This window comes from Mus pahari, chromosome 7 (genome assembly GCF_900095145.1).
Source record: "Mus pahari chromosome 7, PAHARI_EIJ_v1.1, whole genome shotgun sequence".
In the NCBI taxonomy this organism is placed as follows: Eukaryota; Metazoa; Chordata; class Mammalia; order Rodentia; family Muridae; genus Mus; species Mus pahari.
Genome location: NC_034596.1, coordinates 73,649,444 through 73,662,668, shown reverse-complemented (window position 1 = coordinate 73,662,668; position 13,225 = coordinate 73,649,444). Strand labels below are relative to the sequence as shown.

General features: G+C 36.9%; 1 protein-coding gene across 11 annotated transcripts in view; it reads right to left on the bottom strand.

Moving 5' to 3' along the window:
- Window positions 1-13,225, bottom strand: part of Gphn (gephyrin) — a 418,076-nt gene that overhangs the window by 225,986 nt on the left and 178,865 nt on the right. For 7 of the 11 annotated variants that reach the window (XM_029541198.1, XM_021201555.2, XM_029541202.1 and 4 more), the window contains exon 5: window positions 9,111-9,149. The exons of the other annotated variants lie outside the window; for them this stretch is intronic. In XM_029541198.1, coding sequence (XP_029397058.1) covers window positions 9,111-9,149 — 39 coding nt within the window. The remainder of the gene's footprint in view (window positions 1-9,110; window positions 9,150-13,225) is intronic. 11 annotated transcript variants of the gene reach the window in all.

Genomic DNA, 13,225 nt, shown 5'->3' with positions numbered 1-13,225 from the left:
TGACCTACTTGTCTGTCGCTGTACCAGTACCATGCAGTTTTTATCACAATTGCTCTGTAGTACAGCTTAAGGTCAGGCATGGTGATTCCACCAGAGGTTTTTTTATTGTTGAGAATGGTTTTTGCTATCCTTAATACCTAATACATAATACAAACATTATGCAATATATATCACTGTGCCTCTTGAATGAAAAAAATAAATAAATAAAAGAAGGGCATGACCACTCCTGGGGGGACAGAAACAGAGACATATGGGAGTGTCCAAAGTGAACGTGCCCAGCAAACTAAGTCTTCTGGGGCATTTGAGGAGAGGAAATATAGGGAGAAGGGTTAGGGGAAAGAATAAAGGGGAATGGGGAGAGAGAAAGGGGAGATGGGGAGAGGAGAGCAGAGAAGGGGGAAGAGTTAGAAGAGAAGGGAGAGGGGAGAGAAGAGAGGGGATTGGAGCAAGAGAATCTGGGATGGCAGCCAAGGGGCTAAGAGGCCAAAAAGGATCACATAATCAAAATGGCTGGGTTATGGATCACAGAAGTTGGAAAAGGACAGACCATTTCAGGTAGGTATGCCAGGCAAGAGGATCTTGCAACACACATGGACAGGGAGAGACTGACTCGCCAGAGGCCATTTTAATATGTTAACAGGTACCTTACATAGTCTTTTGTCCCTTGTTAGAGACCTAACACCCTTATGTCTTGACACTAAAAAAGAAATAGAGAAATTTAACAACAGACTTGCTCATTAAAGAGGCATTTTCTACAGGCGGTTACTATTTTATGTTGTAGTTAACTAACAGTTTTGAGAAGCAGGGTAGCTTGCTTCCTTGTATTTCTCTCAGAAAATGTATTAATTTTGATTAGTAGGCAGTAAAGGAAAAAAAAAACACAGGTAAAGTTTCTTTTAGTTTCTTATGATCTTTACAAGAAAACTGCTACTTCTGGCTTATAAGTATTTACACATGCAATATAGCACTATGGCTATCAACCAACCAGAGAAGACTTGATTCCTGAGCATTTGAAGAATCAGGTCTCAGGAGTTGGATCTAGAAGTAGCATGTTATGAAGAAAATATCTTAATTTCTTTGTAAGTATACAACATTACAATGTAACAAAAAGCATTCTAGAGAGGGGAGGGAGAAAGCCACAGTCATTGTGTATCAACTTGTAAGCTCACCAAGTTCCAATGGAGAGGTCCAAACCTATGGTCACACAAATGGCACTGGTTAAATGTGATGGATCACAAAGTAAACCAAAGACAAGAATGTGGGACAGAGATCTGGAAAGAGGAGATCAGTTTACAGGGGAGGGAGGGAGATAAGGAGGGTGATCCAAGTATGAGAATGCATTATATACTCTGAAATCATCAGAGCAAATTTAATTAAAAAACAGCATTCTAAGATAAAATCAACTTTGGTCTTACCTTACATTTGTAAATAACCAGATACCTAAATAGTAAACTTGTGCAGGTATCAATTTAAAACTGCTAAATAGCTGCTGAATATAAATATAGTAGTTTTGTGAAGATTTCTCAATTTGAGGAAATTTAATATATTTTAAAAGTTATTATTCCAACTGGGAGGTGGTGGCACAAGCCTTTTAACACTAGAATCCAGGAGGCAGAAGCACATGGATCTCAGAATTTGAGGCCAGCCTAGTCTACAAAATGAGTTCCAGGACCACCAGGGCTACACAGAGAAACCCTGTTTCCAAAAAGAAAACACAAGAATAAAAACCAACCAAACACATGAAAATAAAGAAAACCAAAAATAAGTATTCTATTTATCTGTGTGTGATTGTATGTGTGGGGCACAAATTCCACTGCATCCATGTGGACCAAAGGATGATGCTTGGGAGTTGGTTCTTTTCTTCCACTGTGTTATTCCCTGAGACCCTGGGGTCTCAGACTTGGTGGCAAGTGTTTTCATTTGCAAATGCATCCTGTTATCCTGATTTAGTATTTTTTTAACCATCTCTTTATTACCAACCTAACATTTTATGCCACAGTTAATTTTCATAGCACTCCTAAAATATATAATAATAGAGGGAAAAGGACTAAAATGTCAGAGGAAGTAGGATTAGTGTACTGATGACTGCTATTATTAATAGTTATACACCAGAGAATGAGGAGTAAAACTTGTACTACAAATGTTGACAGGAGGAAGGCTGCCTTGTAATCATGCTCTTTGCAAGATCCTGAATAAACATAAGTACTACTTGGTAGAGAAATGAGTAGAAAAATTTAACAGTGATAAGTTTGCTAGACAGTAGTTATTCACAATTTTGAGGGGGTTGGTTATGAAATATGAAAGGATTTGATGCGTCATAAGGATGAGATATTGGCGTATATTGGCTGTCACACAAAGGAAACACACAACTGTATTTTCAGTTTCTTTGAAATTAAAACAGGAGTTCAAAGACCACAAGAAAAAATACTCATTACAAATAAAATCACATTAGTCTTTTTTATCTTAGATCTCTACATTACATAATCTCTTTTGTGGCCTGTTTTAAAGTGATTTTCAGTGTGAATACAAGCAAAGAACAATCTTTTAAACTATTAATGCTAAAATATGTTAAATATTGTAGTGTTTTTCTCTTGAAAAGGAAACTTTCTTCATACCTATATTATGACAATAAAAATATTAGTAGGGTGGATGGACAGATGGCTCAGTGGTTAAGTGCAGTCACTGCTCTCCCAAAGGTCCTGAGTTCAATTCCCAGCAGCTAAATGGTAGCTCACAACCACCTGTAATGGGATCTGATCCCCTCTTCTAGTGTGTCTGAAGAGCAACAGTGTATTTACATAAAATAAATAAATCTCTTTTAAAATTAGTAGAAAAAATTGGAATATAGAGGAAAAAACAGGTTAGTAAAGTTACCCTATTGAAAATCTGAACGTTTGGACTAACAGGCTGTGTGTGCTTAGGGTACTACCAAGTCAGAGTAGCCACTGAAGTCACAGCTGAGCTAGCCATGGAGGAGACAAGTGGAGACCTTAAAAAGCTGACAAAAACAAAACAAAATAAAACAACCCAAACCAGATGGGAGAGCAAAGGGAAGTTTAGTACTGGCTTTAGGATATAGTTAAATCCAGGTAAAGAATATTAATTTAGAAACTAGGTCGTAGGTGACATTATCAAAAATCCTAGGCAAATTATGTCAAGAGAAAATTGTGTTTGATGATAAAAATGTTTTATAGCATATTAGAAATACATTTAGGGCCTGGGTATATAGTTCATTTGGGAGAGTACCTCTAGAACATGGACTAGGCTCAACAGAACCCCAAACCTGCCATGGTGGAACATACCCATAATTCTAGAATTCGGAGATGGAGACAGAAGGACCAGAAATTTAAGGTTACCCTCAGCTACATGGTAAGTCAAAGGCTGGCCTGGGCTACATGGGAGCCTGTCTCAAAAATAAATAAATAAATAAATAAATAAATAAATAATCCATGGGGGAAAAAAAGTTACCCTATGGAATTTTAAAAGAACCAGGACTCAAGATTGAGTGCATCAATATAAAGAAGAAAAATGGATTCCAAGTTCAGAAGACTAGTTTATCAAATACACAGTAAAAGCTAATGAATATGTCTTAACTTTTTCACATTAGGAGTTCAAGTAAGTTTTAAATGACAAGAGAAACTCTTGAATGCTGTCACTACTAACTGGAACAAGAGAACACAACAGTCAAATATTTCTCAGTGTGTTTACAATTACATTTAAGTACAACCTACTGAATATTTAACTCTATTATCTATTTTATTCAGCTATTTCACTTTAAATTTTGACAACTTATAACCACACATGAAATCTCAATGTTACTGAATTCATAGGCATTAGTATTAAAAATATTTCCAATGTATCCTTATTTGTGGATGATATAATATACATAAGTGACTCTTTTGAGAAAAATGGCAGGATACAAAATTAATAATCTTGGCATTTAATTTTTAAAGAATTATTTATTTTATGTATGTGAGTACACTGTAACTGTTTTCTGACGCACTAGAAGAAGGCAGCAGATCCCATTACAGATGGTTTTGAGCCACCATGTGATTGCTGGTAATTGAACTCAGGACCTCTGAAAGAGCAGTCAGTGCTATCGCTCCATCCCCTGATTTTTAATTTTTTTACTTTATAGGTCCTTTGAGTAGATATTATGGCTCCCAATTTGAACCTATGCATCTTCGTATTCATATGTTTTTCTAATTTTTCTTTGGCTCTTGTTCTTGGTTGTTCTGTCCTATTTAGAGTTGTTTGATTTTATTTTATATTTTCTTATTTTATTTTATTATTATTTCTCAAACACCTGTCTGTTTCCTAAAGAGATGCAGAAAGGGATCATAGAAACTGCAAAGAACTGGAGAAAGTAAACAATAATCAGAACTGAGTACATGAAAAACTATTTTTAATTAAAAAAACTTTAAATTAAAGAGAATTCAAATAAAATACAAATTATTGTCACCATCTGAGGGCAGGGATGAGGTTTAAATAAAGAGGTCATTCTTTTGAAATATATGAATGTGTAGTAAACAAATGTATGTACACTTGTATATATGGTAGGTTTCCTATATGCACCTATATGGAATCCAGAGGACAACTTCAGTTATCTTCTATCACTGTTTAATTTTTGAGACAATGTCTCTTACTGAACCTAGAGCATTCCATTTAGGCTGGGTTGGTTAGCTAGCAAGTGATGTGACCAACATGTTTGTGAACCCTTATAACTCAGGCTATAATAAAACAACAGTTCTCACATACAGCTTTAATCTAGGTGTTGGTGATTCAAACTCATGTTGTTTACCCATTGAGCCATCTCCTCAGTTCGGAAGGGATTCTTCTCTAGTGAGGCTTAGAGAAGGAAAATGATTATTTTACATGCAAACAATCTAACTTTGAAATTTTCTCTCCACGAATTAGAATTAGAAAACAAAATTTCACAGTATGGTCAATGATACTAAAAATGCATTTTATTGTTGTTGTTGAATTTTATTCCTCTCCTGGAATCCAATGTGTTTTCTGTTTTAGTTTAGTACAGAGACTCAGTTGATAAAGAATAAACAAAATTTACCCCAACAAAGGTTGAATATGAGTAAGACATAGTTTCATGTATTCAAAGTATTTTTATCCCTTATTTATTATTATTTTAAATATCCCAGTTCAAACTCTTGAAGAAAATGACTAACTTTATTTCTTTAAGTCTTGACACTGTGGTATAGGATTAGATTTAGCATCAACAGAATAAGCACACATATGAACTTACAGAGACTGAGACAAGCTAGGCATCTGCCTGGACTCTATGGGATCCCAGAGCTAAAGGCTCAGTGGGAAACAAACCACTCTTAAGGGTAGAGCTGCATATCCAGCAGCAGATGAGCAAGAGAAAACAAACTCAACCAGATCACTGGAGGCTCCTTGTCTCATTATGTCATGTCACTTTTTTCCTTATTTTTTTATTCACAGACATGCACACACACACACACACACACACACACACACACACACACACACATACATATACTTCCCCCACACAGAACCTCTGCATATACATTATGGCTTCCAGCTTAGCGTTTTAATGGGACTTTTAAGTATACAATGGAGTGTGTCACTGCATCCATATCTGTTTCTTGTGCCTTTTCTGAGGTCCTTTTTTCAGTTTTGTCCTATTCCAATGTGTTAGTTTTATTCTGTTTTATCATTCTACATCAGAAGCATATTTATTTTCTAACAGACAGAAAGGGAGTAAGATTAGATGCAAGAGGGGGTGGGGAAAAACTGAGAGGAGTAGATGGAGGGAAAACTATAATCAGGATATTATGTGTAAAAATTATTATCAATAAAAGAGAAAAAAAGAATTAAATTTAGATAATACTGTGATACACATACACCAACTATTGTAACTCACAGACCAATAATCTGTTTTAGGAAAGTCTTTGTAAGTACATTTGTTGTCCATGATTAAAAAAAAAAAATTAAACTTTTAATTCTCTTTCTTTCTTTTTTTTTGGGGGGGGGGGGTTGTTCAAGACAGGGTTTCTCTGTATAGCCCTGGCTGTCCTGGAACTCACTTTGCAGACCAGGCTGGCCTCGAACTCAGAAATCTGCCAACTCTGCCTCCTGAATGCTGGGATTAAAGGCATGTGCCATCACACCTGGCTTTAAACTTCTAATTCTTATACAATTTAGAGTCTAAATATAACTCTGCTTATTTTAGTCACCTTTTTGAAACCTTGCTTTTCAAATACCTCTCTTCTCTTAAATGTACACTATACACCATTCTGTTGTTTAAAACAAACAACCCAAAACTTTAATTTTTTCTTTTCTTTTTTTTCATTGGATATTTTATTTATTTACATTTCAAATGTTATCCCTTTTCCAAGTTTCAAGACAGGTTTCTGTGTAGTCCTGGCTTTTATGGAATTGATTTATAGACTAGATTGGCATTTGACTCACAGACATTCACCAGTGTCTGCCTCCCAAGTGCTGGGATTAAAGACATGTGCCACCACACCTGAATCTCCTAAATCTTAGAACCTGGCCTTTTATAGCTTGTCCGAAAGTTTATCATTTTTCTTTTAATACTACAATATCTTGGACTTACTGACTTTTCATGCATTTTAAACAGTTTTTGTGAACTCTTTGCTATTAATTTATTCCTACATATACTTCTGTTGATAAAGCAAAAGGAACAGGGAAAACAAAGCAAAACAAAAGTCTTGTATACCAAAATTCACAGCAGTACTGCTGCTAACAGCCAGAAGGCAGAAACAACTCAAGTGTTTACTCAACAGCTGAAGTGATAAATTGTGGCATAGACATATAGTTGAAAAGAGGAGTGGACTTCTGACACATGCTACAACATGGAAGCTTAGGAACATTATGTTAGGTAAAACAAGACAGAAGACAATAGGCAAATTGATAAAACAGAAAATAAAGTTTGCTAGGGGTGAGGGATGGAATATTGGATATATATATCTATATCTATCTATCTATCTATCTATCTATATATATATATATATATATTTAAAATTCTGTGGTAAATTTTAAGCAATATATTTTTCTTTCTTTTCTGAGATAGGATCTCATTGTGTCTCTCTTGGCCTGGCCTGACCTGGCCCTCACTATGCAGACCAGACTGGCTTGGTCTAGAGCTCACATATATCTACATGCCTCTGCTTCCCCAAAGACCCGCATATATTATATGTATATGTGTGTATTTATGTACACACACACACACACACACATATATATATATATTACTTACTTTCTTTATTAAGACAGAAATCCTAGAAGTACCCTGTTAATACTTTCCCCCTTAATCTCTAATGTTATCACTTTCTTTTCCAGGTTTTTCCTTAGCTCATTTGCTTTAGATAAAGTTAAATAAAATTGAATATAGATATTTATAATTTTTATATTTCAAGGACAATGATGCAGCAAATATAAAGGACATTTAAAATTACACACACACACACGTGTATGTACTTGTAAACATCCCACTTTACATTTATTTTTAGATTTACAAACTATAAAATTCTTCTCTGTTTCTCATGTTTGGCTTTTCATGTCAATATAAGGTTACAAAATATACATTATAAAATATTTTTAGATGCCAAACACTCTGTGACATAGAAAATGTAAATTTTAAAACTTTACCCTCCCACAAGAAAAGAAGTTATAAAGGAGGGAAAGATGAATACATCAAAAAGAACTATAATAGTATAAGTGATACTATTAAGTTATGGGGAGGAAGAAATTATATTCTTCAAGGAAAAAGACTGAGCAGAGCTGATACTACTCTAATGAGAACTACTAAGAAATACAAAATAATTAAATATTGTTCAAGGTAATTTTTTTCTGCTACTGAAAAGTATAAAATTAAGCAAACTGTCTTGACGAAATCTTTGAGAATTATGTAAAATAAATTCATAACTAAATTTATAACATGGAACATTTTTGAAAGATCCCACACATAAGAAAACAATGTGTATAACATATGATGCTGAACATATGAGGCAAGAATGATGCATGTTTTAAAAATATCCTCAAAAAAAGAGAAGAATGGAGACTTGTATTACAAGCAAAAATAACAGGTGGTAATTGAGTTTTGAGTCAGTTTAGGAGTAAACTGACCTGGCTGTTAAGTAACAAATCATTTTCTATTCCTAAGACATATTTGGACAAAATATAGGCAAATTTTCCTTGGAAGTAACATCTGATCAGTGTTAAAGACAACAGGGAACAATGTTACTGATTCATTAGATGCAGAGAAATACAAAGGAAGGCAGTAGGAGCAAACTAGCAAGTCACAAATTCACTGGGGATGAATGCCATGTCTCAAATAAAACAAGCGTACAGCCAATGGGAGCAAATAGGAAGAAGAGGCAATAGTCAGGCAACCTAGTCAGCAGTCCAATCCAGAGGGAAAAGGCATTTAGAAAAGAAGTGCTAAATAATCTGTACCTACTTACACTATTGCAAGCATACTGGGCAGGGCGAAATCAGGCAGGCAGATGATGAACTTTGTAGGCCACAGTATAGGGGAATGGTACAGGAGCAGATACACAATGCTGGGAGTCTAAATGCTGAAATAGCAGATGGATATGGAAGTACCAGAGCATTTGCTGATGGGTAAAGCACCAGTGAGTGAAGAAAACAAAATTTTCAGCAGATCAAAATAGGTAAAAAGTGGAGATAATCCACAGGCAATCAAACAGAAGACAGGACAGTAGAGAAGCAATGGCCGATCATCAGAAGCAGTTGAGAAAGGTAATGACAAGCTGTCAGCAGGGGAACAAAACACCATTCAGGAAAAGATGAGACTGCGGAGCAAAAAGTCCCTGAACTGGGTGTCTTCCATCTAAGAAATAATTCATAAACTGCACATGAGAATTCACAAGAAATAGCACACAAATGGAAACAGCAGATGAGTCTAAATTCTATTGCCCAGGGATATAGAATTACCCTAGGACATAGATATGTAACAATCCACAAGGAAATTAAATTAATGGGAAAAATGGGTCAAAGCAGTTTTTTTATGATGGGAAAATAAACCAAAACACTAAAAAGTATTAATCTGAAAATGATTGGCTGGGATTGAAGTCTTCGCTTACCCCTTTCTGGAGCCCACAAAATGGGAATGTTGGGAATTTCTGCAGCAGAAAAACAGAAGAGAAAAGGGATTTCTGATTCCCAGTTTGAGGAAAGCAGGTCAAATTTAGGGCTCTATGAACTGGTTCAGGGAAAGAAGAACCAGCCTGAACCTTCTCTTCCTCAGAATCAAAGCAGTTCTGAGGTCTGAGAAAGGTTAAGGAAGCCCTCAACCCATCACTCCCCACAACCTCCCCTTTCACACTTACCTCCAGTGCAAACAGTTTCCAGCAAGGAGGTACTTTGGAAAATTCACATCAAGGTAAAATTTGAGGATGGCCAACTAATGGTATTTTCTGTGCAGGTCAAGGTTCTGATTCAGTGAGATTCCTTCCATTCTTTATGAGTGAGCAGTGGGGATAATTTCTAAAAACTCCCTACATCTTTAAAATTAGGTTAGGAAAAACCATCAGGGGAAGTAGTACCAATAAATACACATTAATTTTAGCTAACACCTAGGTGATCTCCTCAATTGTCCTGGATTTTAATTTATATCCATAACTGAAAAATTCTTCAGACATTTGCTTTGAGCTCTACAGCAATTCATATTTCTGTCATTGAAGTAAAAACATAATTTAATTTCCTAGATTTTCCTATCCTTCAATGTTCTTCATGTCACTAAATGGCAATACATTTCTCAAACCATTAAAGCCAAATCCTGACAAATAATGGCTTTTCTCATTTTCTTTTTTCATCTGTTATTTCTTTTAAAATATATCAGTTGGCTATGCATGGTGGACTTTAATTCTAGCACTTGAGAGGCTAAGGCAAAAGAATCATGTGTTTAAGGACAGTCAGGGCTTTCTCCTGTCTTCTCTCCTCCCCAGTCCACAGATTTCCATTCTTACCCCTCCTTCTTTTGTTCTGCCTCATTCGTAATTTTTCTCCTATACTGTTAAAATTGCCTTCCAATGGGTTCCCTGTTAAAACATAAAACAGTCACGATTTAGCTCTACACTAAAAGGGGCAGAATCATTTTACATGATTCACTCCTCTTTCCTTCTTTAGGTCATTGCTCAAATGTTATCTTCCTTAATGGATGGCCCTATTTTAATTACAATGGTATTTCCTGCCTAGACTGTCAATCATCATACTTCCTGGGTTTATTTTTATCTACAGAATTTGTCTCTAAGTTTATATACTACTTATTGTTTTAGGTTTGTGCTTCATTTATAAAGTGAATTGTAATTTTTCATGGAGAACTTTAACAAACTTTAAATTACATTTATTATTCTGTATTGTGTATGCGTGTCGGGGAGAGAGTATATGCACACATGTACATACAAGTGTACCCAAACAGCAGGATTCTCGCTGGAGTCTGTTCCCTCTTTCCATGTGAGTTGAAACAAAAGCTCTCAGGAGGGGTGGCATATTACCTGTTCACAAATAATTAATTCCCTGTGCTATCAAAGGTATATCTAACCTTTTTTTTCTCACATTTTTTAATTAGATATTTTCTTTATTTACATTTCAAATGTTATCCCCTTTCCTAGTTTCCCCTCTGAAAATCCTCTATCCATCTCCCCCCTGCCTCTGCTCCCCAACCCACTCACTCCCATTTTTGGTGCTGGCATTCCCCTCTACTGGGGCATAGAACCTTCACAGGACCAAGTCCTGTGAGGACCAACTAGGCCATCCTCTACTACATATGCAGCTAGAGCCACTAGTCCTATCATGTATTTTCTTTGATTGGGGGTACTGTTTAGTTCATATTGATGTTCCTCCTATGGGGCTGCAAACCCCTTCAGCTCATTGGGTACTTTCTCTAGCTCCTTCATTGGGGACCCTGTGCTCCATCCAATGGATAACTATGAGCATCCACTTCTGTATTTGCAGAAGCTGTATCAGGTTCCTGTCAGCAAGGTGACATCTGTCATAGTGTCTGGGTTTGGTGGTTGTTTATGGGGCAGTCTCTGAATGGTCTTTCCTTCAGTCTCTGCTCCAAACTGTCTCTGTAACTCCTTCCATGGGTATTTTGTTCCCCCTTGTAAGAAGGATTCTGAGCTTCTGGGCTAATATCCACTTATCATTGAGTGTATACCATTCATTGTGATTGGCTTACTTCACTTAGGATGATATCCTACAGATCCAAACATTTGTCTAAGAATTTCATGAATTCATTGTTTTAAATAGCTGAGTGTACTCCATTGTGTAAATGTACCACATTTTCTTTTTTTAAACTTATTTTATTAGATATTTACTTCATTTACATTTCAAATGCTATCCGGAATGTCTCCTATACCCTCCCCCACCCTGCTCCCCTGCCCACCCACTCCCACTTCTTGGCCCTGGCATTCCCCTGTATGGGGCATATAAAGTTTGCAAGACCAAGGGGCCTCTCTTCCCAACGATGGCTGACTAGGCCATCTTCTGCTATATATGCAGCTAGAGACAGGAGCTCTGGGGGTACTGATTAGTTCATATTGTTGTTTCACCTACAGGGTTGCAGACCCCTTCAGTTCCTTGGGTAATTTCTCTAGCTCCTCCATTGGGGTCTCTGTGTTCTATCCTATAGATGACTGTGGGCATATTTGCCAGTCATTGGCATAGCCTCACAGAGATAGCTATATCAGTGTCCTTTCAGCAAGATCTTGCTGGCATATGCAATAGTGTCTGTATTTGGTGGCTGATTATGAGATGGATCCCCGGGTGGGGCATTCTTTGGGTGGTCCATCCTTCCGTCTTAGCTCCAAACTTTGTCTCTGCCACTTCTTTCATGGGTATTTTATTCCTTATTTTAGGGAGGGATGAAGTATCCACGTGTTTATTTTTGATTTTCTTGTGTTTTGGAGATTGTATTTTGGATATTCTAGGTTTCTGGAAAACACTGCTAAACATTTTCTATATCCATTCCTCTGTTGAGGAACATCCAGGTTCCTTCCAGCTTCTGGCTATTATAAATAAAGCTGCTATGAACATAGTGGAGCCTGTGTCCTTATTACAAGTTGGAGCATTTTCTGAGTATATGCCCAGGACTGGTTTTGTTGGATCTTCTGGTAGAACTAAGTCCAGTTTTCTAAGGAACTGCCAAACTGATTTCCACAGTGATTGTACTAGCTTGCAATCCCACTAGCATCTGCTGTCACCTGATTTTTGATCTTAGCCATTCTGACTGGTGTGAGGTGGAATCTCAGGGTTGTTGTGATTTGCATTTCCCTGATGATTAAGGACGTTGAACATTTTTTTTTTTAAGTCCTTCTCAGCCATTCGTATCCCTCAGTTGAGAATTCTTTGTTTAGCTCTGTACCCCATTTTTAATAGGGATATTTGGTTTTGTGGAGTCCAACTTCTTGAGTTCTTTATATATATTGGATATATTAGTGCCCTATCATATTTAGGATTGGTAAAGATCTTTTCCCAATCTGTTGGTTGCTGTTTTGTCTTTTTTTATTAGATATTTTCTTCATTTACATTTCAAATGCTATTCAGAAATTCCCCTATACCCTTCCCACACCCTGCTCCCCAACCCAGCACTCTCAATTCCTGGCCCTGGCATTCCCTGTACTGGGGCATATAATCTTCGCAAGACCAAGGGCCTCTCCTCCCAAAGATGGCCAACTACATATGCAGCTAGAGACATGAGATCTGGGAGTACTGGTTAGTTCGCATTGTTGTTCTTCCTATAGGGTTGCAGACCCCTTCAGCTCCTTGGGTACTTTCTCTAGCTCCTCCATTGGTGGCCCGGTGTTCCATCCAATAGATGACTGTGAGCATTCATTTCTGTATTTGCCAAGCACTGGCATAGCCTAACAAGAGACAGCTATATCAGGGTCTCATCAGAAAAATCTTACTGGCATATGCAATAGCGTTTGGGTTTGGAGGCTGTTCATAGGATGGATCCCCGGGTAGGGCAGTCTCTGGATGGTCATTCCTTCCATCTCAGCTCTAAATGTTGTCTCTGTATCTCCCTCCATGGGTATTTTGTTCCCCATTCTAAGGAGGAAGGAAGAATCCACACTTTGGTCTTCCTTCCTCTTAAGTTTCATGTGCTTTGCAAATTGTATCTTGTGTATTCTGGGCTAATATCCACATCAGTGAGTACATATCAAGTGAGTTCTTTTGTGATTGGGTTACCTCA